This window comes from Amblyomma maculatum, chromosome 8 (genome assembly GCF_055883805.1).
Source record: "Amblyomma maculatum isolate TAMU_Amacu chromosome 8, ASM5588380v1, whole genome shotgun sequence".
Taxonomy (NCBI): Eukaryota; Metazoa; Arthropoda; class Arachnida; order Ixodida; family Ixodidae; genus Amblyomma; species Amblyomma maculatum.
The window spans coordinates 56,942,641-56,968,805 of NC_139351.1; the positions used below are offsets into that span (position 1 = coordinate 56,942,641).

Here is a 26,165-nt window from a genome sequence, read left to right on the forward strand (position 1 = left end):
CTTCACTGCTGCCATTGTGGCTTGGAGTACTAGGAATTTTTGCTCTTCCTCGTCCTCTCTGGCCAGCAAGTGCTCCCACTGCGTCACACTCCGATTTTCAATTTTGAGGTCCAAGTACGTTGTTGTTGTTGTGACTGTAGGAAGAAGGAAAAGAAAATGCACGGGCCTGTTACTGGCTCTGTAGCTGAGCCACCTCCGCTGCTTCGTGCGGACAGAAGAGAAAATAGAGAAGAAAGGAAAAAGAAGACGGAGAGAAAGATGCGCGCCGCAACAGCCGCCGTCCACCACCGAAGCAGTGGCGGGTGCAATGACGGCCTACAACGGATAACATTAGGTGGCTGCCTACCCCCCCCCCCCTTCCCTGAAATCTGCGTAGACCTACCGTCCCAGCCCCGTAGGGGCAGGAACTGTCATCCTTCACCACCTCCTTCCAAAACCTATGCCTCAGGACAGGCCCATGTGATGTGCTCGAGTGTCGGTGTACCATGACACCATGGGCATTCATCTGCGTATTGCGTAGGAAAAATGTTCTGTAATTTGTGTAGATGTGGATAAGTGCCGGCTTGTAATCTGCGCCAGTCTACTGCCTCTCTTTGGTTATACGTTTGTATGGTGCTGGGTAGCGTTTTCACTGGCCTCTGTAATGATCTAGTATATCTTAGTACGTGAGGATAACAGGGTCAAAGGTGCCCGTGGTGCAGAGTGTTGAGTCTGCTCGGTTAACGTACTCTTGAGCTAACTTATCTGCTGCCTCGTTGCCCCTCATCCCCTCGTATCCTGGAACCCATACTATACTGTGTTTACTGTTTGTTATATCTCTTGTAGTCGTTTGTAAGATACGATTGGCGATTCTGTCAATTCTGCTCCTTGTGTAGTTTCGGTACGCGTGTTTGGAGTTCGCCAGTATAGAGGTTCTGTCCCATTGCACCTTTGTGCGCTATTGCCAAAGCGATCGCGATTTTTTCAGCAGCCTCTATGCTTGGGTTGTTTATTGTTGCGCTGCATATTTCTTTCCCTCCAGCGTCCGTTACCACGGCGACTGTTTTGAGTTGGTATCGGTATACGTTGCTCTGTCCATGTAGACTAATAATTGATGAATTCCCTGTTGAGTGCTCAGACTCTGGCTTGTCTTCTGCCTTCGAATACTTTTCCTCACGCGCGAAGAAAGGTAATGGATAAATAGCTCGACTTCGTTGATTTTGATGACGGCCCCGGTCACTTTATAACACGGAAGAACACGGAAGCCGCATTTATTTAGAAAAGAAAAATATTTCACATAACTTTCCACGTATGGCGCATTTGTGTTATCGTGTTAGCGTAGGTTAAAACATGTTGCACCACCTATACAGGCAGGGAAGTGCTTAAGAATGAGGCCGCTTAAAAATGTCTGTTGCAGAAAAACAGACAGCCGGGGAATCGAACAGCGACATGTCACATTGGCACAGAGCCGTGCTCTAGGCGAGCAGCAAGTTGATGTCGGTTCAGACGTTGGTCCAAAAATAACGTAACTTGAAGCACGCTGAGTTTTTCTGGCAGTCCTAATGTGCCCGTGTTGAAAGGAGCAGGCTGGGGTTTTTGGACGACTGACAAAGCATTGTGGCATGCTTTCGTGATCGCTCACAGTAGCGTTATCCGAACTTATATCGGGCAAATCGCAATGCCTGCCATTTCTTCTCTCCAATTTGATGCCTCAGGATAGTCTGGATGTTTTTACTTGCTGTACAGATACTGAAGGCTACGTGTTGGACATGCTGCTGTGGAAGGCTGCGGGTTAAGTTCATCTGCATCGATACGCGCTATCCCGGGCCGGTATTTTAGTTGTGATCTCACCCTCAACAGCCGAATTTTCTAGGCCAAGAGTCACCGCGATGGATCGATTCCTTGAATGATGAGGCTGTCATTCGGTCCGTTATTTAAGCGGATCCCCTAACGTAGAACAGACTTGTAAAAAGGGAGTTGGAGTAATAACGCATTAGCGTCCGCCGAAGCGTAGTCATAGGTGAGGACAACATGGGAAAGCTATACAGCTTCTGCAGAAACTTACTGGTTGAAATAGTTGTCTTGGTCCGGGATTCTAACCCTGACCACGATCGACGAAAGGTATTTTGGCGTGTACAGGGTCGTCCACGCCTAGCTATAACACGACCACAGCTTCCAAAGTACCGTTCCGTAGGTAGCCGGCCATTCGGAGCACCACCTCCAGGTCCCTCTGTGGTTTTATCGCTTTGCTTTGATATGCGCCTGCGTCGGACTCGGACGCAATGTTGTTTTGAAAGCACTGACCGTGTTAGAGTTAGAAGTGAATGACCTTGTACCTGAGGTGTATAACACTTTAGGTCATCGCGTTTAGAGCGGTCTATTCAGAGGCGCTTTTTCGCAATATGTTGCACTGCCGCCAATTTCCGGCACGTGAATCTTGAGTCCTAAAAGCGCAGCTGAACAAATTCAGTTGGCTCTCTTCTTTGCCAACGTTTCGACGGGTGAGGCAGTTTTCGTCACGCTCCTGATCTTGTTGAAACGCGTGGCAGAAAACGGGAGGGTCCCGCGTTTGTTCTATTTTCGTGCCTACATTAGTTATCGTTTGCCAGCTCCTTGTCATCCGTGCAAGCAGGCACAAAGTGCCGACACCTTTTAGACCTTCAGTGTTTTTTCGTTGTTCACCTGTCAAGCTCGTCTGTCATGCCTACTGAGTGGTAAAGAAAAGTAGGGCAAACCTTAGCCCCCTTTCATTTCCCGCGCTTTTACGTTTCGAACTGCAAGCGCGACCCAATGTGGCTGTACACGCGTTTTCCCCGGCTCGTTATAGAAGTTGTTTATGAAGTGAGTGACGCAAAACAGCACCAAAGGGTAGCTGCCTCCTCTGACTACCGCCAATTTTGTTGAAGGCTCCGCTGTCTGTCCTCACACTGTGTGTCAAATATGCCGCAGCAAGGTGTTGTTTGTAATTTTGCTTAAAAGAAGGCTTCAGGGGCTATAGGGCTATATGGGGGCTATACAACTAAAACAAAACAGCAGTTGCTAACTATGGGCAGTGGTGCATGATGCGTGTATTACTCCGCTGAGCTGCAAGCAGAATCAGTCTGTAATATTTTACAGTACAAAACAAGCGAGGGGCATCGAAATATTTGCGCTTTTAATGCGTTTCGATGGTTACTCTTTTACTTTAGTAACCAGAGATACTTCGCTCTTGAGCACATCTGTGCACGCTACAGTCATCATTGCCACTTCTATACTGATGGCTCTGTCACAGCTATTTCTTCATCCATCGGCGTGTGGATACCATCAATGCACACCACAATCTCGGCAACACTCAGTCATCGCACTTCAGCTGTGGCTACTGAGTTAACAGCTCTGAGAGAAGCAATTATATATATTCTACAACAACGCCCTGCAGCATGGGTTATCTTCAGCGATTGTCGCGCTGCACTACAATTGCTAAAATCATCAAGAATTCAGGAAGAGCTCGTCATTGACATAAATAAGCTACACACAGAGGCCTATGACCTGAGTCACAGCATTGTGCTACAGTGGTTACCTGCTCACTGCGGCATCGCGGGCAACGACCTCGCAGACGCCGCTGCAAAAGAACTAAAAGATTCCACAAGGACAATTTCAATACCATTCTCACGAAGAGATGCAGCAAGACTTGAGCAACTGAATCATGGCGATTGCAACGCTCTCTGTGGTGTGACCCGAACCATCAATATCGACCTCTACACCGAATAGATCCCACTTGCGTCTTTCGAATTCCTCACAATTTGAACAGGTGGCATCGAAACTGTCTACACAGAATCCGCTTAAATGTGTCATACACAAATTACTTCCTACATAAAATAGGCATAGCGAGCAGGCCTCTGTGCTCTACATGTGATGTGTGTGAAAATTTTGAACATTTGGTAACCTCCTGTCAACGGTTTACTGCACATCGCAGGACACTGCGCAATAATTTAAGCTTACCTAAAGACACAACCTTGCGCCTTGAACATGTCCTGGGTCCTTGGTGCGACGGATCGTCTGCTGCGCGAGCTACCAAGGCCTTACTAACTTTTCTGAAGGACACAGGGTTGATTAATACCCTTTAAAACTCATCTGTGTGTGATTATGTGCGTGTGAAAGTTAACTTTTCTTAAGGACACAGGGTTGATCGATACCCATTAAAACTCATCTGTGTGTGCTTATGTGCGTGTGAAAGTGTGCGACACCGATTCTCTTTTTTTCTCATTTATTTCCCCTTCCCCTCCCACACTCTGTCACCCTCATCCCTCAACCCTCATCAGCAGTAGCATGCTAGGCTTACCACCAGGCAGACATCTCCTGTTGCCATTAAAATATATCTCTCTCTCAGAGAAGCGCTAACAACGGACCACTTTCTTTAGCGGAGGAATTGTGTGTGTCGGTTGCTGCAGACTTAAGTTGTATCCGACTATAATCACATTGCGCAAAGTGGCCAACAACGTTTGCCGGCTGGGGTTAATGCACTGGTTTAAAACAAGACACACACACAGACCTCTGTTTTCAGATGGAGGAGTCAGAAGGGTTTATGAAGGGGAGAGGCAAACGGCCTACTTCACAAAACAGCTTCCCTGTTTTTGCTTCTTGTTTTCTTGCTAGGGCAGTAGTGGCTTGGAACGCTCAGGTGCCCAGACTGCTGAACGGTCACCTATGTGTTTGTGCCTTCCGTCACCTATTAGTATCGGCTTATACTAAAACTCTTTCTCGCGGTAGCGTAAGGGCTACGTACAGCAGAAAAGCCATTGTAATCTTTATTGTTGTAACACGATAAGCAGCGCCACCATGCAGCGTCCCAAGAAAACTCGTGATCGTGCTTCGCTGCCTCAATAAAGATGCAGTGAAAGCAGTGTAAAATGTGTGCCTAGTGTATGTTTTGCCGTACGACTGCATAGGCAACGGGCGAACGTAACTCCGGCACCGACGGGAGCGCCTCTCGCGGCGAGAAGCGCACACGCTGCAGGATAAGCACACCGCCGCGCGTGGAGAAACAGCTGCAATCCGACTGCGGCGAGTATGATGCTGCATCCTCCGTTAGCAAATACAACCAATTTTAAGCACGAATCTTTGCGTTGTCGATTCCCAGCCACGAACATATATATTTCTCAGTGAATCCTGTTTGATAGCTTACACTAGTAATTTGATTGCGGCTGTATCACTGCACTCGTTACCTCAGACAGGATACAGCTCTTGTCAGTTACCGGGGGATATGCTATGAACGCAGCTGTATGCAGCATCGAGTTAATATTACTCCCCAAATGTCAGTCAAGAATAGGTAGGGCGCTTTTTGTCCCCGTTACGAAGAAAAATGAAGATGCTCATCTTACCTGTTATAAAACCGACACTCGGATAAATTGCTAGCTAGAAATTTTTAATAATGTATAAGTAGTTTAATAATATAGGCGATCACTATATTATTACAAACTTTCTAGAAGAAAAAGAAATCTTTCAGAGCTTCTGCCTCGATCTACGTCTACTCTAAAAATATATCTGTTGTACCTGCCGCAATTGGTTCTCATTTGAAAGCAAATATATGCTCATAACAGAAAACGGCACACGGGGAAGACTGCAGCAGAATCAGATTTTACCTGAAAATGCGGTTGAGCCCGTAGTACCCGCTACTAACAGCTGGCAAACGTTTGGGGTGCGCCGGGAAATTGCGAAAAAAGAAATAGTTTACGAAGGATTTCCTAATATTCGGGTTTATTTCGCCTTGCTTCAAGGAGCCTATAGCTGCTTCACTTACTGAGTATCCAGACCGTCCCAAAGGATTATCACCCGTGTAAGGTGACAATATATTCAATGGTGGAAGTGTGTGAATTAGATTAAATACAGCCTTAATTCAGCTGGAATGAGCTGTGCGCGAACTTGGGACATTTCATTTCACCTGAGCCAGACGGTAATTATTGACTGCTGCCCTTATTTGCATGCTATTCTCTTCATGTCCAACAGTTCCGCCGATGAACATTTTCTATACCTGCATAAACACGCCAGGCTTAGCTGCAGGTTCATAATAGAAATTTTGTGTCTTGAATGAGTAGCAGAGTAGCCGCACCATGTTCTCATTTTTTTTTAGCGTACTTTACTTAACACGGTCAAATCCAACCACGAATCTTAATTCATGAAGCCTCGGCTGATCACACATAGGGGGCATGGGCCGTCGAAATTGAGCGGACTTGAACCCAGGAATGTCTCGTGGGAAGCGGGTACGGAGTCCCATAGCTATCGCCTCAGTCGATCACCTCGCGTTCAGAATGCTACACACTCTCGCTCTGTTCAACGTCATCGTATACATACAACTTCCATTTGTGCGGAAAAGCTTTCGTTCGTGCTATTATAAGTTTAACTGCGTTAACAGCGCACAATTTTTGTTGTTCTTGCTGTCCTGCACTCAGCCTCAGAACGTTGGGAGTATTGGGGTGCTGTGACAAAGTCCTGGAATTCCCGTGTATAAATATGCTAAATACGCGGCAACTATATACACGGCGTCATAGCCTATGCGGCCGGATACGCGGCGCAGCATCATTCCGTTTTCTCAATGGAACCATCCCAGAGCTTCCGAATGAGCAGAGAAACAGTTCAGATTGTATCCAAAGGCATCTTTTAGCCGAAATCACTGTTTAAAATGCTCACAGTCGACCATGCATAGAAAGTTCGGGTGCCGCACCGTTGAGACATCGAAATTAGGCCGCGTCGCCATACGATGCCTGATACGTGCTATACGGCACCGGCCGTACTAGTCATGCGAGAACACTCTCTAAAAGCAGCCGGAACTGTAAGGTCATTTAATACAGGTGTTTATTAAGAGATGCGGCTGTGCGTTCATCGTCTAAGAGCCAGAAATCACCGGATATACGCGTTCTGCTTCTGAAAAGTGCGCCCTACTTTTAAACTGGCTCTGTCATTTAAAAGAACTGATAATTAAAACATCTAAGACATAAATAGCTACCTGAATAACTATTTGGTCTCACGATTTCTTTTGAGATGCCTTCGGTATGGCCTTCGATTTCGTGCTGTTATCCGCCTCCTACGCCGGCTGCGCCGGAGCGATCCTGCAATACTCTCCCCGCTGCTCGCAGGGTGGCGCTGGCTTGCTATGCAATCGCGGCGGCTCCTAGCGAATGCCAGTTTTCTATGCTAATGAACAGTTGTGTCATTAGAAAGGAAATTCGCGGAATGACTAGGTGGTGTTAAAGGTGCTGTCTCATCTACTGATAAGGTGTAGCTTGGGCGTCTCAGTAACCTTTACTTACATATTACGCAACGTGTGTCTAAACAGATTTAAGAATCGATGCGTCGACCTGATTAGGCTTAGAAACAGGGGCGTCGTGATGGATGGTGGTGGTAAGCGTGATGGATGAGCCAGTGACAAAGCGAGCTCGAAACGCTCATTTACGCTCTTTATATTGTTACGACTCGTGACTGGGGCTGGGGATGGTCGGGGAGCCCATTGTTCTTGGCGAACTTCCAGCGCGCTTCCCTCCGTATCTCGTGAGTAGAGATCACTTATGCGTCATTGGGGCTTAGAACGCTCATTTTCGCCACCACAGTTCTGTACTAATTAGCCAGTCAACCATCTTTTGCAGTTAGACTCACAGGTAGCACGTTTAAACAGTAGCAAGATAAAACCTAATTTGTGTATTTACCCATTACACCCTGATCTAGGCCTTTTCTTCTATTTTCTGTCATCTTAGAATAAAATTGGACCAAACTCGGTGTTGTTAATAATTTACGAAGAATATTTCCTGTATGATTTTCTCCGCACTGCATTTTTACAAGTCGAAATATGCGAACCTCCTGAACGTTCAGAACTTTCGATATTTCCCGCTTATCTTAACTCGCCGCCAACCATCGCAGCATATCCAAATGACGCTCACTTGTTAAAGTAACTCGTAGTTATCACGGAAGTTAGCTTGATATTTCCTCTAAGATCTTCTGCCAGTGTGTAGTAACGACGAGCCTTGCTTGTTAGTTCGTCGGTGCTTCTTAAGGAATGAAGTGCCATGTACCAGAAATATCTTGGCACAACCGAGATCCCATCTTAAGCATCGACTTCCAGCCGTCAAATGACAAATGTAGGAGGCTGGCGACCTGCGGTACGGACACGCATATCTTGATATGGTTTGTAATAGTGCACCACAATGGAGAAACCAGCCTTGAATTTCGTACATACTTAGGCACACCAAGACTGTCAACACTGTACAATTCTCGCATAGGGGCGAATTGCTCGCATCAGGAGATGATGATGCGAATGTGATAACTTGGAAGTGGAGAAGAGTCGTGGTGTAGAAGAAACTTCTGGTGACCTGTATGATAAATGCATTGGGCACAGCCGTCGACAGCCGCCGTGACACTGCTGCTGTCTGTGAACGAAGTGCCCCACCGTGCCGCCATGGCAATCGATAACTGGCTATAAGCACACCAGCGACAAATGCGAATGGCCACCAGTGATCTTCCTGTTTTCAGTCACGACGGCAGGATACGCGCGGGGCGCACGGAAGCGGGATTTGCGGTAACAAAGAGGGAGAAGTTGTGCCTCCCGTTGCTGCTCTCGTGTCTCCGCAGCTGCTGTTATCGTTCAAAATTTTCAGGTATTAGAGTGTGAATGACGCGAAATTTTGACTTGAGAAAACAAGAAGAAAGCCTATAACAGAAACTTAAACATGCAAGCTAACTCTCCAAACAGCACGACATACATCAAAACAGTTTCTAATTGGGCTAGTTGGTGACTGACGTGTTCAAACATCGTTGCGCTTTTGAAAAGCATATGTAGAAAACGATGAGTACGTACATCCGCGGTGCGCTCGCAGGGAAAACGAAAGCGAATATATTGTCGAAATGATTAAGAGGGCATTTAAAGCCCGCCATACCCGTCGTTTGTATATTGCATCGTAGAGTAATTGGTTTTTAGTGTTTTGTTATATATTGTATTATCCTACAGTCCTTAAAGGCAATAAAGGAAAAACAAAATTCTGTGGCGCAATGGATTAACACTACATACTCGATACTGAAAGATGTATTCGAATCCTCTGAGTGCAACGTTTTTTTTTTGAATTTTATTTTGCATTCACAATATTACAATAAATTCTTGGCATTTTTCTTGGAGTGTCCCCCCTCTAGGTTGCATTATGTGATGTGTTTTTTTTAAATTCTTAATAGCCGCAAATCCAGTCGTGAACAAAGCCAGGAGTTGGGGGCATGGCGACGGTTACACTATGCAATTACTTCCTTCTTGCTCATAATTTTCTGCCTTCAGTGAGTGTATGTTACGTTTAGGTTGCGTTCTGAGACACCTTTCAGCAACAATCGCCGTTTAACTCGATAAACAGCAACCAGTGAGGAGAAAGAAATTGCGGGACCCTACCGTTCAGAGAGGGTAACAACAACAACAGCAACAGCAGCAATGGTATATGGAAACCGATCGAAAATATTTGCTTTCCAACAAATTTTTATTATTCGTTCTGGCTTCGCGCCAATAAATTTAGTGTCCGCGCACCTCTGCTTCATTTAGAAAACGTGTGAGCATGTTTCAATTTCATATTTCATTAAATGCAAGCTCGCTTTTGCAGCGATGGGCGAAACCATTCTATGGAGAAAGCAGAGTGCACATTAGCCTGATTTGATTAAGTGCTATCATAAGTGCTATAATATAACACGGCTCATCGTGTTAACGCGATAAACTGATAACCTTTCTTTTCTCTATCTCTAATAGCTTGCCGTTCTTAAACGTGGCTTGATTTATCGAGCACTATTGAAATTCGCGCTAAGGACAGTGCAAGAAAAAAAAACAAAAAAAAAAAAAGGGCTTGTCCTATCCAGACGCCAGGCCAACAGTAACAGGAGGCTTTATTCCGAGGTTCCAGCTCGCAGCCTCAAACTAACAAAAACCGTACATGGAGAACGCGCTGTCTTATACCTGCGTGAGCTGCAGGCGCATGCGCTAACATGACGAACGCGATCAGCCAACACAATACATAGTGAGCGTCCTACTCGCGATACAACACCATGGGGGATCGAATGCTGGCCTCGGCGGCCGCTTTTCGATGGAGGCGAAAACCATGGCTCCCGTGTGCTGTGCGATGTCAATGCACGTTAAAGAACCCCAGGTGGTCGAAATTTCCGGAGTCCTCCACTACGACGTCTCTCATAGCCTGATTCGCTTTGGGACGTTAAACCCCACTAACCGAACCAAACCAAACAGCGATACAACACCATACTATAACACTCCCTTCCTTTTGTAATTCGAAACGATCCGGCGGCCATCGCTGTCTGGTGCTCCTTCGCAGTGGCACCGGTTGGCCGTCGCTTGTTTGCTGTGTTGGCAACGGTGACGAGGTTGATTCAGCGGATGAATGAAGCCTGATGCATGTGGCAGTTCCACCTCAGGAACTGATCTTGCACTCGACATGATGCCGGATCGTCGCAGATGGTCAGCGTGCACAAACCGGACTTCGTTTCTCACACACACACCAAATATGTTGTCGGCGATTTCACTCGCGTAATTCGTCCAGGCCACCATTTCACCACGTCATCACGCACCGAGCGAGCACATGATCACCAACATCAAAAAACCTCTGCACACCTCTGTGTTTATCAGCAGATGTTCTTACTTTGTCAACCTTCGCACTCATTGCATCTATAGTGCTCGGTCTTAGTAACGACAAGCTAGCTCGCAGTTTCCTTCGCAGAAATAATTCGGCGGGCGTTGTTCCCGTGAAAGTATGCGGTGTAGTTCTATAAGAGAAAACGAAGTTGTTTTTGTTGTTGTTCTCCTTTAATTTATCTCTCTCTAATTTATAAGTTATCAATTCTGTGCTGCAGCGACCTAGAAGTGCCTCTTTCTTCATCTTCCAGCTGCTGCTTAAGTAATGCCTTCTTGACCTTTTGCACTGCACGCAGCTGCCGCTCCTTTAGATTGTGGGTGATAGGGTGGCGTATGTTTAACTCCGTTTGCTTTAAGAAAATCTTGGAATTTAGCTGCTCGTAACTGCGGATCGTTATCGGTTACTACTTCTACCGGCAACCCATGTGAAACAAACCAGGAACGAACACACTCAACCGTGTTGGCAGCGGTTGTGACTGTCATTGCTTTGATTTCTAACCATTTGGAGTATGGATAAATCGCGACAAGGAACAATTTCCCTTTTTCTTCCGCGAAATCCAAATGTACACGCTCCCATGGGTTTTGACACAGTTGCCAGGGGGCCAAAGGTACGGGCTGCGCGGAGGGGAGAACAGACTGGCATATCTGACAATTCCACGCACATTGCTCGAGGGCATGGTCAGTGCCAGGCTACCACACCATGGATCTTGCTACAGCTTTCATTCTGGTTATGCCCAGATGTTGTTCATGCAATACATTTAGCACCTGCTTCTGGAGCTACTCGGGAATTACCACTCTGTTTGACCATACCAGGCATCCATTGTTCATACTGAGCTCAAATCGGCGAATGAAAAATGGTTTTAACTGATCGGACACAGTTTTAGGCCAGCCATGCCTTGTCATGTCCCGAACCGCACTCAGCAGTTTACCTCGACCAGTTTCGCGTTCCACCCCGCCGGGGTGGCGCAGTGGTTACGGCGCTCGACTACTGTTCCCAAGGATGCGGGATCGGATCCCGGCCTGGGCGGCCACTTTTCGATGGAGGCGAAAAGCAAGGCGCCTGTGTGCTGTGCGATGTCAGTGCACGTTAAAGAACCCGAGGTGGTCTAAATTTCCGGAGTCCTCCACTACGGCGTCTCTCATAGCCTGAGTTGCTTTGGGACGTTAAACCCACAAACCACAACCAGTCTCGCTTTCCACATTCTTTGCCGTCAGGTAACTCATTCAGAGACAAAAAATAAAATATTTCTTCACGCTGGTCCCCCGAGTCGGTTAGTGGCAAGCGAGACAATGCATCCGCATGACTAGTAGCAGATCCTGGCTTATGCTTAATCTGGTAGCAATAGTTCGCCAAGAATGCGAGCCACCGATGCACTCTTGCAGTTGCTACCGCGCTGCCCTGCCTTTTCGGATCAAACAGAATAGTGAGTGGCTGAAGGTCAGTCAAAATGTTGAACACCCGTCCGTACAAGTACTTGTGAAATTTTTTCACAGCGAACGCAATGCTTAGGGCTTCTTTTTCCATTTGTCCGTACTTCCTTGCGGATGACGACAATGACCGAAACACAAACGCTATGAGTTTTTCATTGCCTTTTTCGACGTGCGGCAATACTCCGCTGAGTCCGTACTCGGAGGCATCACATGTGATTTGAATGTCTTTTTTTACATTATAAAGCGCCAAGACACTTTTATCAGACATGTTTTTTTGCTAATGTGAAAGCCTCGTCACACTGACGTGACCAGTGTCATTTGCTTTCTTTGCGGAGCAAGTCGTGAAGTGGTTCAAGAACCGTTGCCAAGTTTGGCAAGAATTTGGCATAAAAATTTATCGTGCCCAGAAAAAGCTTTCAGCTGGGTCACGTTGGTCGGTAGGGGTGCTTTTTTTATGGCCACCACCTTTTCCGGCGTCGGATGCAGGCCATCCTTATCACTTTCATGTCCCAAGTACGTTATGCGTTGTTGAAACAAGTACACGTTCTCTCATTCACACGTACACCGTGTTTACTCAGACGCTGTAGAACCCGTTCCACTCTTTCGTAAGCCTGAGTATGTCATCCAAGCAGCAAGCCGTCCCCGGCATACCATGAAGTATTTGGTCCATGACAGCTTGGACCGCTGCGGGTGCACACGATACGCCATACGGCAAGCGACGAAACCTAAAAAGGCCCGCGTGCGTGTTAATAGTGAGCTGTTCTTGAGCTTGCTCGTCTAGCTCGAGTTGAAGGTACGCCTTCGACAAGTCAAGAACGGAAAACACTGTTCCGCCTTGCAAGGCTGCGAAAATGTTTTTGGGCATTTTTTTTTTTCTAAGGGACGCTTCATTTTCTGCTGCCTGCACAGTCATTATCTCGTGCCAGTTCAGCTTAAGTTTTGAAAGCCATTCTCGACCTAACAACGTGGGCATTCTCGCGCCCTCCGTTTCTCTTGCCATAACTAGCTGCCGATCAAAACATTGATCTTGATATGGCACTTTGGTGTCCATGACTCAAAGCAATAGGCACAGGCGCTTCATTGTATGTGACCAATTTCACATTAGCTTGTCTTAAACAGGCATGAGGAAAGTGTTTCGCCCACTCTTTTTCCGACATAATTGACATAGCTGCACCTGTATGTAATTACATTTGAATTGCTCTGCCATTTATGGTAACAACAATAAAAATGGCAGACGCGTCAGCCTTCTGGTTAGTGTGACACAGAGTCGGCAGCTCATTACTGTTATCACTCGACTCTATAGAGTGCACTACCGCAGCCGTGGCCTAGTGGTTAGAGCGCCCGTCTCGGCTGCGGGAGGTGGTCAGTTCGAAACCCACCGCCGGACACCCACCGGTAAAAGTGGGTACAAGCGTCCCCCGGCCTGGTGCTCGGCTTTTACAGGGGTGTGCGTTTGGGAGAAGCTCCGTAAACCCCGCTGCGCGCCCCTCCTCCGCAGTGGGCCCAAACCCAGTTTCGAACCTCGCAGCCTGCAAAGGTGGTTCTGTTTGTCTTGCTAAGGTACTTCCTTTGACCCTCACCTGAAGTGCTCCCTTAGAGCCTCAGCTGCAGCAGTCCTAAAAAAACAAAACGAAAAAAAAAAAGGGCCACATAATGGGCTGTTGCCGCTCAAGGCGGACTTATTGTTGTCCGATGGCGGAACGAATCACTGCCACATCGGCGCAACTATTTGGGCCGTGACCCCTTTTCCCAAGCATTTCACCCCAGAAGAGCCGAGCACCAGGCCGGGGGAAAGCTTGTACCCATTTAAAAACCGGTGGGTACCCGGCGGCACCAGGGATCTCTACCGAAGCGGTGGCCTTGTGGTAGAGCATCCGCCTCGCATTCGGGGGGATCGAACCCGGTACCTCCCGAATGCGAGGCGGATGCTCTACCACAAGGCCACCGCTTCGGTAGAGATCCCTGGTGCCGCCGGGTACCTACCGGTTTTTAAATGGGTACAAGCTTTCCCCCGGCCTGGTGCTCGGCTCTTCTGTGGTGAAATGCTTGGGAAAAGGGGTCACGGCCCAAATAGTTGCGCCGATGTGGCAGTGATTCGTTCCGCCATCGGACAACAATAAGTCCGCCTTGCGCGGCAACAGCCCATTATGTGGCCCTTTTTTCTTTTTTCGTTTTTTTTTTTTTTTTTTTAGGACTGCTGCAGCTGAGGCTCTAAGGGAGCACTTCAGGTGAGGGTCAAAGGAAGTACCTTTGCAAGACAAACAGAACCACCTTTGCAGGCTGCGAGGTTCGAAACTGGGTTTGGGCCCACTGCGGAGGAGGGGCGCGCAGCGGGGTTTACGGAGCTTCTCCCAAACGCACACCCCTGTAAAAGCCGAGCACCAGGCCGGGGGACGCTTGTACCCATTTTTACCGGTGGGTGTCCGGCGGTGGGTTTCGAACTGACCACCTCCCGCAGCCGAGACGGGCGCTCTAACCACTAGGCCTTTTCCACGTGACCTCTTTTTTACATTGGAAGCAGAGTCTGTTTACAAAAGGGCAACTCACAAGTGAGTGTTCGCCTCCCCATCGGCGACAGGTTGCGTTCGTCCCGTGCGACGCATTCCTACGAACGCTTGCTCTGGCTCCTTGCTTGATAGTCTCCGGTATGCGCGTTCCGTTGTTTCACCGTCGCCTGCTTCCAGTAGCCTTCGGTGCTGTCGGACGCTGCTGCTTGGTTGCTCGATGATTGCATCATATCTGTAGTGTCCTGGCTCGCATCGTCCATGGCTATGGCCAGACTACACGCTTGGTCCCATGTTATTTCATCGCCAGGAAGGGCCAGCAGTCGGCATCGTATTGCTTCGGAACGCAATCCCGCGACGAGCCGGTCCCGAAAAGCCTCGGTCAGAAACGTGTCGAATTCGCAGGCTGTCGCTATCCTCTTCAATTTGACTATAAAATCCGCGATGTTCTCATGGATTTCTTGCCTGCGCTGGTTGAACCGATAGCGTTCGGTGACGAGTGAGCGTTTGGGAGCGTAGTGCTTACTACTTCCTTGAATGCAGACCGCCGGCGTCTGTGGCAGCAGTAAGCTCCGGAGCGTGACATAGGCCTTCTCGCCTATAGCCGTTAAGAAAACGCAGTTTTTTTTTTCATCTGTAACGCCGTTGGCAGCAGCAAATAACTCGAAGCGTTCCAGGTAGACTTCGAAGTCGCCGCCGTCCGGCTGGAACACCGGTAGTTTTCCGACGGTGTTGGTCATTCTATAGCCTGACCAATCATCCCATCCTCGACGCCAATTGTTATATCCAGACGCCAGGCCAACAGGTACAGGAGGCTTTATTCCGAGGTGCCTGCTTGCAGCCTCAAACCAACAAATGTAAGTACTTACATGTTGTTGTTGTGGCTGTAGGAAGAAGGAAAAGAAATGTACGGGCCTGCTTACTGGCTCTGCAGCTGAGCCACTGATTGATTTATAGGAAGGGAAAGGCGCGGTAACTGTCTCACTTGTTTTCTGTGGACACCTCAACTACGCCGTAAGGGAAAGGAGGAAGATGGGAGTGAAAGTGGAAAGGGAGAAAGAGAAGCCGTAGTGGAGGGTTACGGAGTAATTTCGACCACCTGAGGATCTTTAACGTGCGCTGACATCGCACAGCACACGGACGCGCGTCTTCGTTTCGCCTCCATCGAAACGCAGCCGCCGAGGTCGGGTACGAACCTGGGTACTCCGGCACAGTAGACGGGCGTCTTACCACTGCACCATCCCGGCGGGGCGCACAGCACACAGCACACGGACGCCTCCGTGCAGACAGAAGAGAAAATAGAGAAGAAAAGGAAGAGGGAGAGAAAGACGCGCGCCGCAACAACAGCCGTCGTCCGCCACCGCTTCACACGGACGCCTCCGTGCAGACAGAAGAGAAAAGAGAGAAGAAAAGGAAGAGGGAGAGAAAGACCCGCGCTGCAACAATAGCCGTCGTCCACCACCGAAGCGGTGGCGGGTGCAGTGACGGCCTCCAACAGATAAAAATTTGCTGGCAGGCTAGCCCCCGCCGCAAGCGGCGGCAACCCGCCTGTCCCAGCCCCATCAGGGGAGTACCTCTCAGCTGCAACCGTACATGGAGGACGCGCGCTGTCTTATACCTGCGCGAGCTGCAGGCGCATGCGCAGACATGACGAGCGTTCTACTCGCGTACAACACCACGCTATAAATGAAAGCTTTCAATTATGCTGAGAAAGAATGAACTAGTCCAAATTCAAGCCCTATCGATTTATTGAATCGCGCGTTGTCGGGTTTTCGCTTAAATGGCTTTTCATTTTTCTTGACTTTGGGGCGATGTTATTTTACTGCGTACAATTGCTGAAAAGGAGCTTGAATCCCATGGATAAGTTGGTTAAATTTATATTTATGTTTTAATATTCAAATAATGTACTACATAGATAGCTTGTGATTTTCCTTTTATCATTACCTTGTGATGTAAATGCAGCTAACAGGTGGAACCAGGAGCTCAAGATGTCTGTTTACAAGTAGTTTCCGTTCCGCACTAAAATACCAGTTGTAGTCCAGCTCTTCTCTCAATGCCATTCTCTACTTATAGTGCTACTCAAGGTGGCTATAATGAAGAACAAATATGTTACAATATTTGCTGGTACGTGGTGGCAACAAGTCGCACATAATGGATCCCAAAGGAAATAAACGAGAATTGAATTTTGCCCTGCCGTGCACTTAATCAGTTTGTCACGACGGCGAAGTGGTTTAGTCATAACGGGACACAACATTCATTGCTATGGAGCTCCTTTTGAAGAGTCGGAAGCAATTGTCGCATTTTGTTGAAGCTCGATTGATCTTTTCAGGAAGTATGCCGTGATGCTAAGGAGGTTCGGGGCATCGGCTTCGACGCTACCTGCTCACTTGTGATACTAGACGACAATGGCCGGCCACTCACCGTCAGCCCCAAAGGTGAGTAATGCAGAGTCAGAACTGACAGAAAACTATATGTTCCTGCAAAGCTTTGCTGGTATGAAAACTATTGGGCCCAAATATGTATTCGCACTTTGCATGAACGGTGTGTTCAATCACACAGTTTAGTAAATGCATGTATGTATAATCTGTTTCATAAAATTAAGAAAAATGCGATACTTAAACTGGATGCCACATGTATACTGGCCCGCCGGGATGGCGCAGTGGTTACGGCGCAGTGGTTACGGCGCTCGACTACTGTTCCCAAGGACGCGGGATCGCATCCCGGCCTCGGCGGCCGCTTTTCGATGGAGGCGAAAAGCAAGGCGCCCGTGTGCTGTGCGATGTCAGTGCACGTTAAAGAACCCCAGGTGGTCGAAATTTCCGGAGTCCTTCACTACGGCGTCATTCATAGCCTGAGTCGCTTTGGGACGTTAAGCCCCACAAACCAACCAAACCACATGTATATCCTGAAATTTATTGAAGTACGTAGTTTCTGCAGTGCATAGCCGGACAAAGACAAAGACGAAGGAACAGGTAAGACGCACAGGCGCTGAACTGCAACTTTATTTGGTAATCAGCCAGCCATGTCATATATACCGCAGAGAAACGCTCACAAGAGGGACAATATCCAAACACGTGGCGAAAAACCGGTGCAACAAAATCAAGGTGTCGAATTGAACAAACCAGAAGTATAAAAATATCGATAATTCTAAATACCTAACACACTTTTTAGCCATTGTTGCTAGCTAAGGACTTGGAATTTTTGTTGATTGTTCACGCACTTTCCCCTCGGCCACTATTGTCATGTTATGTCGCTTTCTCATGTTAATCGTGTGTTAGGTATTTCGATTTATCGATATTTTTATACTTGTGGTACGTTCAATTCGACGCCTTAATTTTGTTGCATCGGTTTTTCGCCGTGTGTTTAGATTTTGTCCCTCTTGTGAGCGTTTCTCTGCGGTATATATGATATGGTTGGCTGATTACCAAAATAAAGTTGCAGTTCAGCGCCTGTGCGTCGCACCTGTTCCTCCGTCTTTGTCCTTGTCCGGCTACGCGCTGCAAAAACTATGGAAAACCAACTAGCCCGACAGCTTGTCCTCTTATTTAAGTACTATGTAGGATCATCGGGAATGGTGATATATGTCCATAGCGCGGACTTGTGGTTTGTGGTTTTTTTTGGGGAAAATGTCTGCATTGGCGGTGAATCTGGCGACAACAGCTACGTCATAACTCATTAGACAATGAATTTCAGTGTTGACCACAGTTTCTTTCTAATGACACAGTGCGTGCGTGGTGGCCTCACTTCACCAAACCGCAAATACTATTGCGCATGCTCACTCTATGACGCTGCGTGACTGTCAATAGCCGCAGGTTTGAAGAATCGGAAGCAGCAGCAACCTGCTAAATCGCGTGGCTCTTGGTGTACCGCATATATGCGCTGCGGAATAGAGAGTATCAAAAGGAAGGATTCGTTTGCAATGGCGAAAAAACTTTCAGTGATGCACAAACTGCATTTTCCAACACGCCTTCAAAAGAAAGTCAAAGCTTCAGCTCGTAGTGCAGTCGATCTGCATTGAGGCCACTCGCGGCCTTCCCGGCAATATAGCCTGAAATTTGAATCGGGGAATGGTGCTACGTTACGGTTTACAGTTTGTAGACGTCATAATGCACTAAAGATGTTTACAAGCCCCTTGTTTGCAAAACTGCATCTTAAGCGTCCAGCCCACAGGACGCCTGCGGCATTAAATAGACGGTGGCTGGCAATTGGCCTTGCGACCGGAGGCTCCTCCTCAACCCTTGCTCAGTTCTCTTTCATACCGGGTAGGCATTTCTTCTTCTCGTACTATATCATTGATCCACACCGTCCAGAGTGATTGATGAACGTTTCGGGCATTCGGAAAAACAGAGCTACACAATAATTGAATATCATAATAGAGCAAGTACTCACTGTATTGGTACTTGGGATAGAGGGTCGTGAAACTAACTAGTTTTTAACGCGGAATGCACATTTGTCTTCATTTTTAGATTTCGCGTGTCTGATGTGAGGGCATAAAGTTTGATATGGTGGGTGTAGGGCAATTTTCTTCATGTGCTGAAAAATATCGCAATCTTTCATGAAAAAAATCTGCTATGTCGGCTCTCCCTGGTTCGTCGACTGTGCTATGCACATTGCATGGGATATGTGCTGAATACTTCGTACTCTAACTGCAACGGATCTGAGTAGCGCTAGCTCTCACAGACTGTTGCTCCTCTTTCAGGCGAACCGGAGCAGAATGTGGTGCTGTGGATGGACCATCGTGCAGTGGCGCAGGCTGAGGCCATCAGTGCCACAGGCCATTCCGTGTTGCGCTTCGTGGGCGGAACTATTTCACCCGAAATGCAGCCGCCGAAGCTTCTTTGGCTCAAACAGGTTTGGATGTCATTATCGTGAATTTCTGCACTGAACAGTAAAATAATCTGATTCTGCAGCGCGCGGGCATACTAATTACGTGTCCCTGAAGAGGACAAAACATTACATTGATGCATGATGCAGGCGTTAGCTGGATTATATTCTTTTATTTCTTTCGAGGTCACTTAACTAGAACCTAAATTGTCCATAGTTTTGGCTTCTGCAACAATAAATTACGCTGCCCGACCTGCAAGTAATATTCGTGCTGTTGTTGTTGTGGCTGTAGGAAGACAGAAAAGAAAATGCACGGGCCTGCTACTGGCCCTGTAGCTGAGCCACCTCCGCTGCCTCGTGCGGACAGAAGAGAAAATAGACAACCAAGAAAAAAGAAGAGGGAGAGAAAGACGCGCGCCGCAACAACGGCCGTCGTCCACCACCACTGAAGCGGTGGCGGGTGCAATGACGGCCTACAACAGATAAAAATTCAGTGTCAGGCCAGTCCCCGCTGCAAGCGGCGGTGCCCCACCTGTCCCAGCCCCATTAGGGGAAGCCCTTCATGCAGGCAGCTGCCCGCATGCGTTCAAAGACAACCGCATATATAGTACTGGGCGGAAGCGCCCAAGCCGCTTTGTTCGCGTATATAGTGGCAGAGAAGTTTTTAAGAAATGTGGCTGTTATAGCTATAGATGGTGCGCCAGGCAGCCTAGCGATTGCCTCGATCTGCGGGGTGATTGAATAGATTTTAAACCGTAGTTCTTTGAGGGCTACTGGGGCCGATATGTCTAACTCATGTACTTGCACACACCTACTTTATCATGCTGATAAAGAGTGCATAACTAGCTCAACTGCCCGTTTTACTGATGCTTCAACATATGCATCGCACTACCGGTAGGTGATGAGGGCAGCAAGCTAAAGGCTTAGATTTTTATTGCACCGAATTGACGGGATAAAGGCGCTTTAATGCAGTACTTCGTTGTAACTACCGCCTGCCCGATGTGATTTTAAAGCTCCGCGCAGCTATAGAGACAGTGTGGGCCTGGTCATCTAATTGCGCACTTACTTGGAACTATCATACTACCCAGTGTAATTTCAAAGCTGCGCACCGTTGAGGATTTGTCTTCCTGCTGAACAACACCGTCGCAGAACATGTCTTCGACGTGGGAAAAAATGGGCCTCGCCCTGGACTTGCCAGACTTCCTGACGTGGCGCGCTACAGGCTGCGCCTCGCGTTCCCTCTGTTCGGCTGTGTGCAAGTGGACCTACCAGGCGGGCTCAGCGCCCGGGTCGGACATGGAGCCCGGGTGGCAGGAGTCCTTCTGGATCCGCATCGGTCTTGAGGATCTCACTCGCGACGGGTACCGGATCATAGGTGAGCTGCTGATTACAAAGCATTTATTCTCTTTCCTGAAAGCGAATGGCGAAATTCTGGTGGTCATGCAGCCGGGACGAGCTTTATGTGCGCAGACCCTAGTTGCTGTCGTTCAACACATGTTGTTTTCAGAAAAGCCTTTTCATCGAAAATTTTATTATTGTCTTGCGCGTCTGTGCTAGCATCTAACTCATCTGGGCAAATCAAACGGTTTGCTAGACACTTTTTCGGCCCGCTGAATATAAACGACCCATAGTGTATTTTTGATCATCAACTGCTCAAGAAGCGAAGATGTTTGCCTAAGCTTTGGGGGCTTCAATTTAAAAGTAAGTACAGAATTTGAATTCTTCTGCAGTAACAATCGTCATATTTTCGCTAGTCCGCAGCACTGACGCAAGTCGAACGATTGCCCCAGAAATGTTCACCAAGTTACACTTCGTTACCGTGAGGTTCATTGTCGTTCGGACTCCGTAAAAGAAAACAGTTTTTATTGCTACACCTTTGACTTTGTGTACCATATTTTGCTTCTTGTGTATGTCGACTCCCCCCCCCCTCCCCCCCTTAATACCGTGTTAAAGTCTTTCAGGGTTATGTCAATGATCATTGGTAATGATAATGAATGGTGAGAAACATTCTGTGCAACTGAAATCAATGCCGCGATGTTATTAAAGCACTCTATTTATCGTCCACTGCCGTAGAAAGAGCGTAGCAATATGCGAATTACTTTGTTATTTGTGCATATTTCTAGGCCTATGCGCATAGAGGTTTCCCTTTGGGGGTCATCCATTAATCAAGCGTTCTTACTTGTCTCCTTGGCTGTCAAGCTAGCTGGCGAAAATGCTACCAAATTGTGAAGCTTATTTATAATATTACGTAGAACATGGCTGCCCGTGCTTTGGACCGGATCATAGTCATAGGACAGCATTCGTGGGAGGTGCAAGTGTCATGATAGCTGACTTCCTCGCCAATACCATCAGCGGTACTGCCATTTTAAAGCTTTGCCGCTTGCCTCGTCTATTGAGGTAGCTTTCAGTACTCTTCTCTATGTTCGCGCTGTGTTCTCGCTTCCAGCAATAGCTTTCTTCGATTTGAAGTGACGTATCCAAGCGCCTCTTTTCCGAAACTACGCTCGACTTACGCAGAAATGCGCAAGTAACAGGGCGCTCATCTCATTCAGTTTACGCAGTCCGTGGGCGATGGCTATGAACTCGATGCGCAAAGATTCGTGACTTCCAATCTGCGCACAATTGTGCGTTTCGGCAGTGAGGCAGGTTAGTGAACTTTGAGAGCGATAAAGGCGAGTATATACGGTATGTTCTTCTAACGTTAAAGAAAGCCACAAAGAAGAATAAATATGAGTTCACAGTGAAACCAAAAATTGTTGATGGAATATATTGCGCTGTATATGTTTTTTCTGGATGTATTTTCCGCAAAAGCGACTGGAATAACTTTAAATACCTCGCAGTCCTTTTCCTATTGATGCCGCAATAAATTTGTTGACAGTTTGCAAAAAGAGGAGCGTAATACCTTTGCTGGAAGTAATGAGAGAGCCGTCACCGGCTCGACGACGCAAACGAATATGGCCGAACTGAGCGAATCTACGAGGAATAGGGAATATACTGCAGAAGGGCACTTTTTTGTTCGTTGCAGCTCTCAGGTGACGATTTGAGACGTGCAGCGTCAGAATGGGCACGCGTCATTCTGAACCATGTAAAAAGTCGATGTTTGCTGATGTTATGAAAGAATGTTATCCCTAAAGTCGGACCTTAGAAGGCCTTGTTTGCTTATATAAATGTCTTGCAAATTGGTGAGTCGAATCGATAGGCATGTTTTTTCTAATTAGCGTATGACGCTCGGTTCTCATATTCATTTCAGGGTGCGGTACGGCACCTAAACACCCTTGAGCGCCAAAAAGTAAGCATAATAATTCTTGCGCGACGCCGGAAAGCCCCTACCTAAAAATTTCGGACGAATTCTGGGAAAGTGTTCTCTAACGTGTATTGTACACGTATTGTATTGAACACATATTGTACAACTGAGCGATAACAATTAATCAACCATTAGATATTCCAATAGGAGGCTTGTAATTTTTCTTCTGATTTAGTCTTACGTCATCTAAAGCATATATGAAAAAACTAACTTAATGCTCGGAAATCTCGTAAAGCATACGTTTACGACACGTTGCGAGTTGCTCGAAGCGGTAAAGCAATACGTCCAGTTAGTGTAGGTAGTGATCGCAAGATGGACCACGCGGGTCATATAACTATAAGAACAGAGTTTGGGCAAAAAGCACTTGAGAGGTACACTAATGGCGAATTCGAGTGGGAGAGCAGGTGCACTCGAGAGCACTTCGAAAGTGCTCTCAGAGAAGCGGGCGTCCTCCAGTGGGAGAGCAGGAGTAGAATCACTGGATTCCAATGGTAGATGAATAGGGCTTTTTCTCCGCTGAGAGCAGTCGAGTGCACCCCCGGCTGCTTCCTCGTCTAAAGCGAGTGTAGAGGAAGTCACATGGCATAAAGTGCCATATCCGCGCCATCTTTTTATTTTTTTTCTCTCTTTAGTCGACGACGCTCAAATGGCGGCTGCAAAGCGTCGGCGCTCGGCGAGCTCGATCGGAATCAAGCAAATTTGCGTCAAGAGCAGAAAGCATTGCTCAAGTGCTGTATGCATGTTTGAGAGTCGCTGCTGGCGTCGAAAGGACAAAGGAGGCAAATCGCTGCGATGTGAGAACAAAGGCATACAAAACAAGCGGTTCTTCACGGAGCATTGGCCTCTCCTCGCGTTGCAACTGCCGCCGCAGCGGGCAGTCGGAGTATGCTGGGGAGAGAAGTGCGGTCACGTGGTCGTGGTGCGCTGCTCTTAGCACGCAGAGAGCGTTACCGCGGGAGGACAGTTACACCCTCGCTCGGCATGCTCCTGTTCTTCTCTGTAGTGCTCAGTGCCTCTGCTCTCGTCCCCACAACCGAATGCGCCATAAGATCAAGAATGACAACCTGTCCCTGAAGGTTGAAGTTATACCAGTTGTATTTTACGTCTACTCATTTATCGGGAAGAAACATAGTGGCTAACGAAACGGGTCAAACTCAAATTGCGGAAACACATAGAGCTGTGGAAAAGAAAGTATTCAGCTAGTGTGCTGATGGTGATCTGCGAGGTGCCCTTTCTTGTTACTGGCGAAATTAACTTGGAAGTAGTATGCAGTACCGCAGTAGCACAAAAAAGAACGTACCCTCCTACTCACAGTATCGGTGCTTGCCATGACAGCGCCTATGGGTAGCGTTGTTATCAAACGACATTACATGCACTTTTCCTTTACGGGATGAAGTATGTCCTGCTGCGCAGGCCAGGAGTTCTGGCCACCTGGAGCTCCATGTGGCCGTGGTCTGAGCATGGAGGCTGGCCTGCAACTGGGGCTCAAGAAAGGCACTCCCGTCGCCACATCCATCATAGACGGGCACGCCGGAGGGCTCGGTACGTATGCACGGAGACGGTTGGTTCTAGAGTGGAGGCCCTACAATTTGCACTGAACATCCGTGGGCCAAGTTTGGCGCAACACTTATTTTCAGCCGCCGAAGCTGATTGGTTGTATGACGTCATGCAATGTGCTCTGCAGCGGAGAGGTGCCGCAGCTGAACCCCTGGGAGCGTCGCCGCTGTGTATCATGAGACTAGGCGAAGTTGTAACAGCTGCTTCGCCTGCGCTTGGTCCTTTAGTCTTGTCATGCACGAGGCGCGTGCGGATACGAGTTCATCAACTGTTTGGCGCAGGCACCGGGCTTATTTTTATCATCCTGGCTGATATAGTGCAGCCCCGAAGAAGCAAAGATTTATTAAGCCACACTAATGTGTAACCATGCTTGAGTTTCCGCTCGTATAACCAGTGTTAACCGGGATAAACCTCTGAATTGGTTTTTGTCCAGGATAAATTCTCTCTGTCTGCTTATTGTATGCTTGATGTTTCAGCGAAAATGAGCCGGAACATTTGCAAAAAAAAAAAAAAAAAAGTCCACTTAACGGTTATGTAGACATGTTTTGGCCTTTTGGCTGTGACCAGCACACGGATGAGTTATGCTATTTAGTAAGTTAATTAAATTCTAATGGGTAAATGACATTCCTATGTATACATTGAGTTGCTTCAAACAGCTTGGAGGCTTGTTGCCGGCCATTAAGTTTAGGCATATCACCTTTTAAAAATTTGAAAACAAGCTTTTCTCTGCGTCTCAATAAATTCCTGCTCCTGTGAACTCTGGTCGAAAAGCGGGCGCTGCGAAGCGGCGTCAATCACTGCATCTCACTCCATGGTGTGCATGCCTGCCACCTGCTCTGTTCTGCCCGCCTTTGCTTACTGCTCCATCCCAAATACGAGACAGGCTAGATAATAAGTGCGCCACACAGTGGCAGTTTGAATTACGTCTACCTGCAAATCTTTATTTGGAAATTGGTGCTTAATTGAAACAGGTTAAATTTTTATTGAAATTTTTAGGCAACTTTTTGGTGCCTAATTGAAACAGGTTAAATTTGTATTGAAATTTTTAGGCAACTTTCTAGTTAGCATATTTAACTTGTTTTCTTGTATCCGCCATTATTGCAGCTACATCGCCGCAGAACCTGCGTTACTAATTAAAAAGGACTGCTTAAACAAAATTGGTTCTGCTGCGCTGAAACACACGTACTGTATAGTATAGGTACTGCATAGAGGATTCCATGAGCTGATTGTCTCCCTGTGGTTTTCGCTGAAACGGATGATTGTGGAAGGACACTGAAGCACCAGTACCATAAGTCGACAAGCAGCGCGCGCCAACAAATGCACTTGTTGAGCATGCGGCCTCCTCGTGAAGCAGCATCGATGGGGATCGCGCGAGTACAAATGGGAAATATATAAAAAAAAAAAAAACAACAACGGACGACAAGACTTTACACGAAATATTTTAACATTTAGAAGAGGGCCCACTGGCTCAATAGTGGCCTAAGTCAGTCTATCTCGTATATACACCCACGGGGGTTAGATTTTGCGAAACTTTCGTTCACTTTTTGATTTCTTGTCTGTTCCGTGTTGGCATGTTCAGCTATTTTTCACGATTTAACGCCAACTATTTCTTTTGTAGCTGAGCGTAACGGTGAATTGGACATTATTACCCGATTCACGTCTCTGAGTGTCTGCTGGCCAACGCAGCTAATTTTAAAAGCAGAGAAGTCTGTATTCTGACAATCAATTTGCGCGACTTGTATCATGGACCTATATGTCTGACAGAGATAAACAAAAAACGTCAGCTCGTACTAGCAATGGTTACTAGACACTAGTAGGGTTCAGATGAGGTTACATAATAAATAGCTTAGCGTGCGGTTCATATGAAATACAATACAAGAATAGACTTTTTCACACGAAGTTCGTGAACATGCGAGTGACGTAAAAATCTAAT

The 26,165-nt window shown here is 47.3% G+C and overlaps 1 protein-coding gene across 1 annotated transcript in view; it reads left to right on the forward strand.

The window, feature by feature from the left end:
* LOC146181206 (FGGY carbohydrate kinase domain-containing protein) overlaps positions 1 to 26,165 on the forward strand; it is a 68,581-nt gene that overhangs the window by 18,628 nt on the left and 23,788 nt on the right. The window contains exons 2-5 of the mRNA XM_084576292.1: positions 16,877 to 16,982; positions 19,247 to 19,398; positions 20,521 to 20,746; positions 24,089 to 24,217. Of these exons, the coding sequence (XP_084432418.1) occupies positions 16,877 to 16,982; positions 19,247 to 19,398; positions 20,521 to 20,746; positions 24,089 to 24,217 (613 nt within the window). The remainder of the gene's footprint in view (positions 1 to 16,876; positions 16,983 to 19,246; positions 19,399 to 20,520; positions 20,747 to 24,088; positions 24,218 to 26,165) is intronic.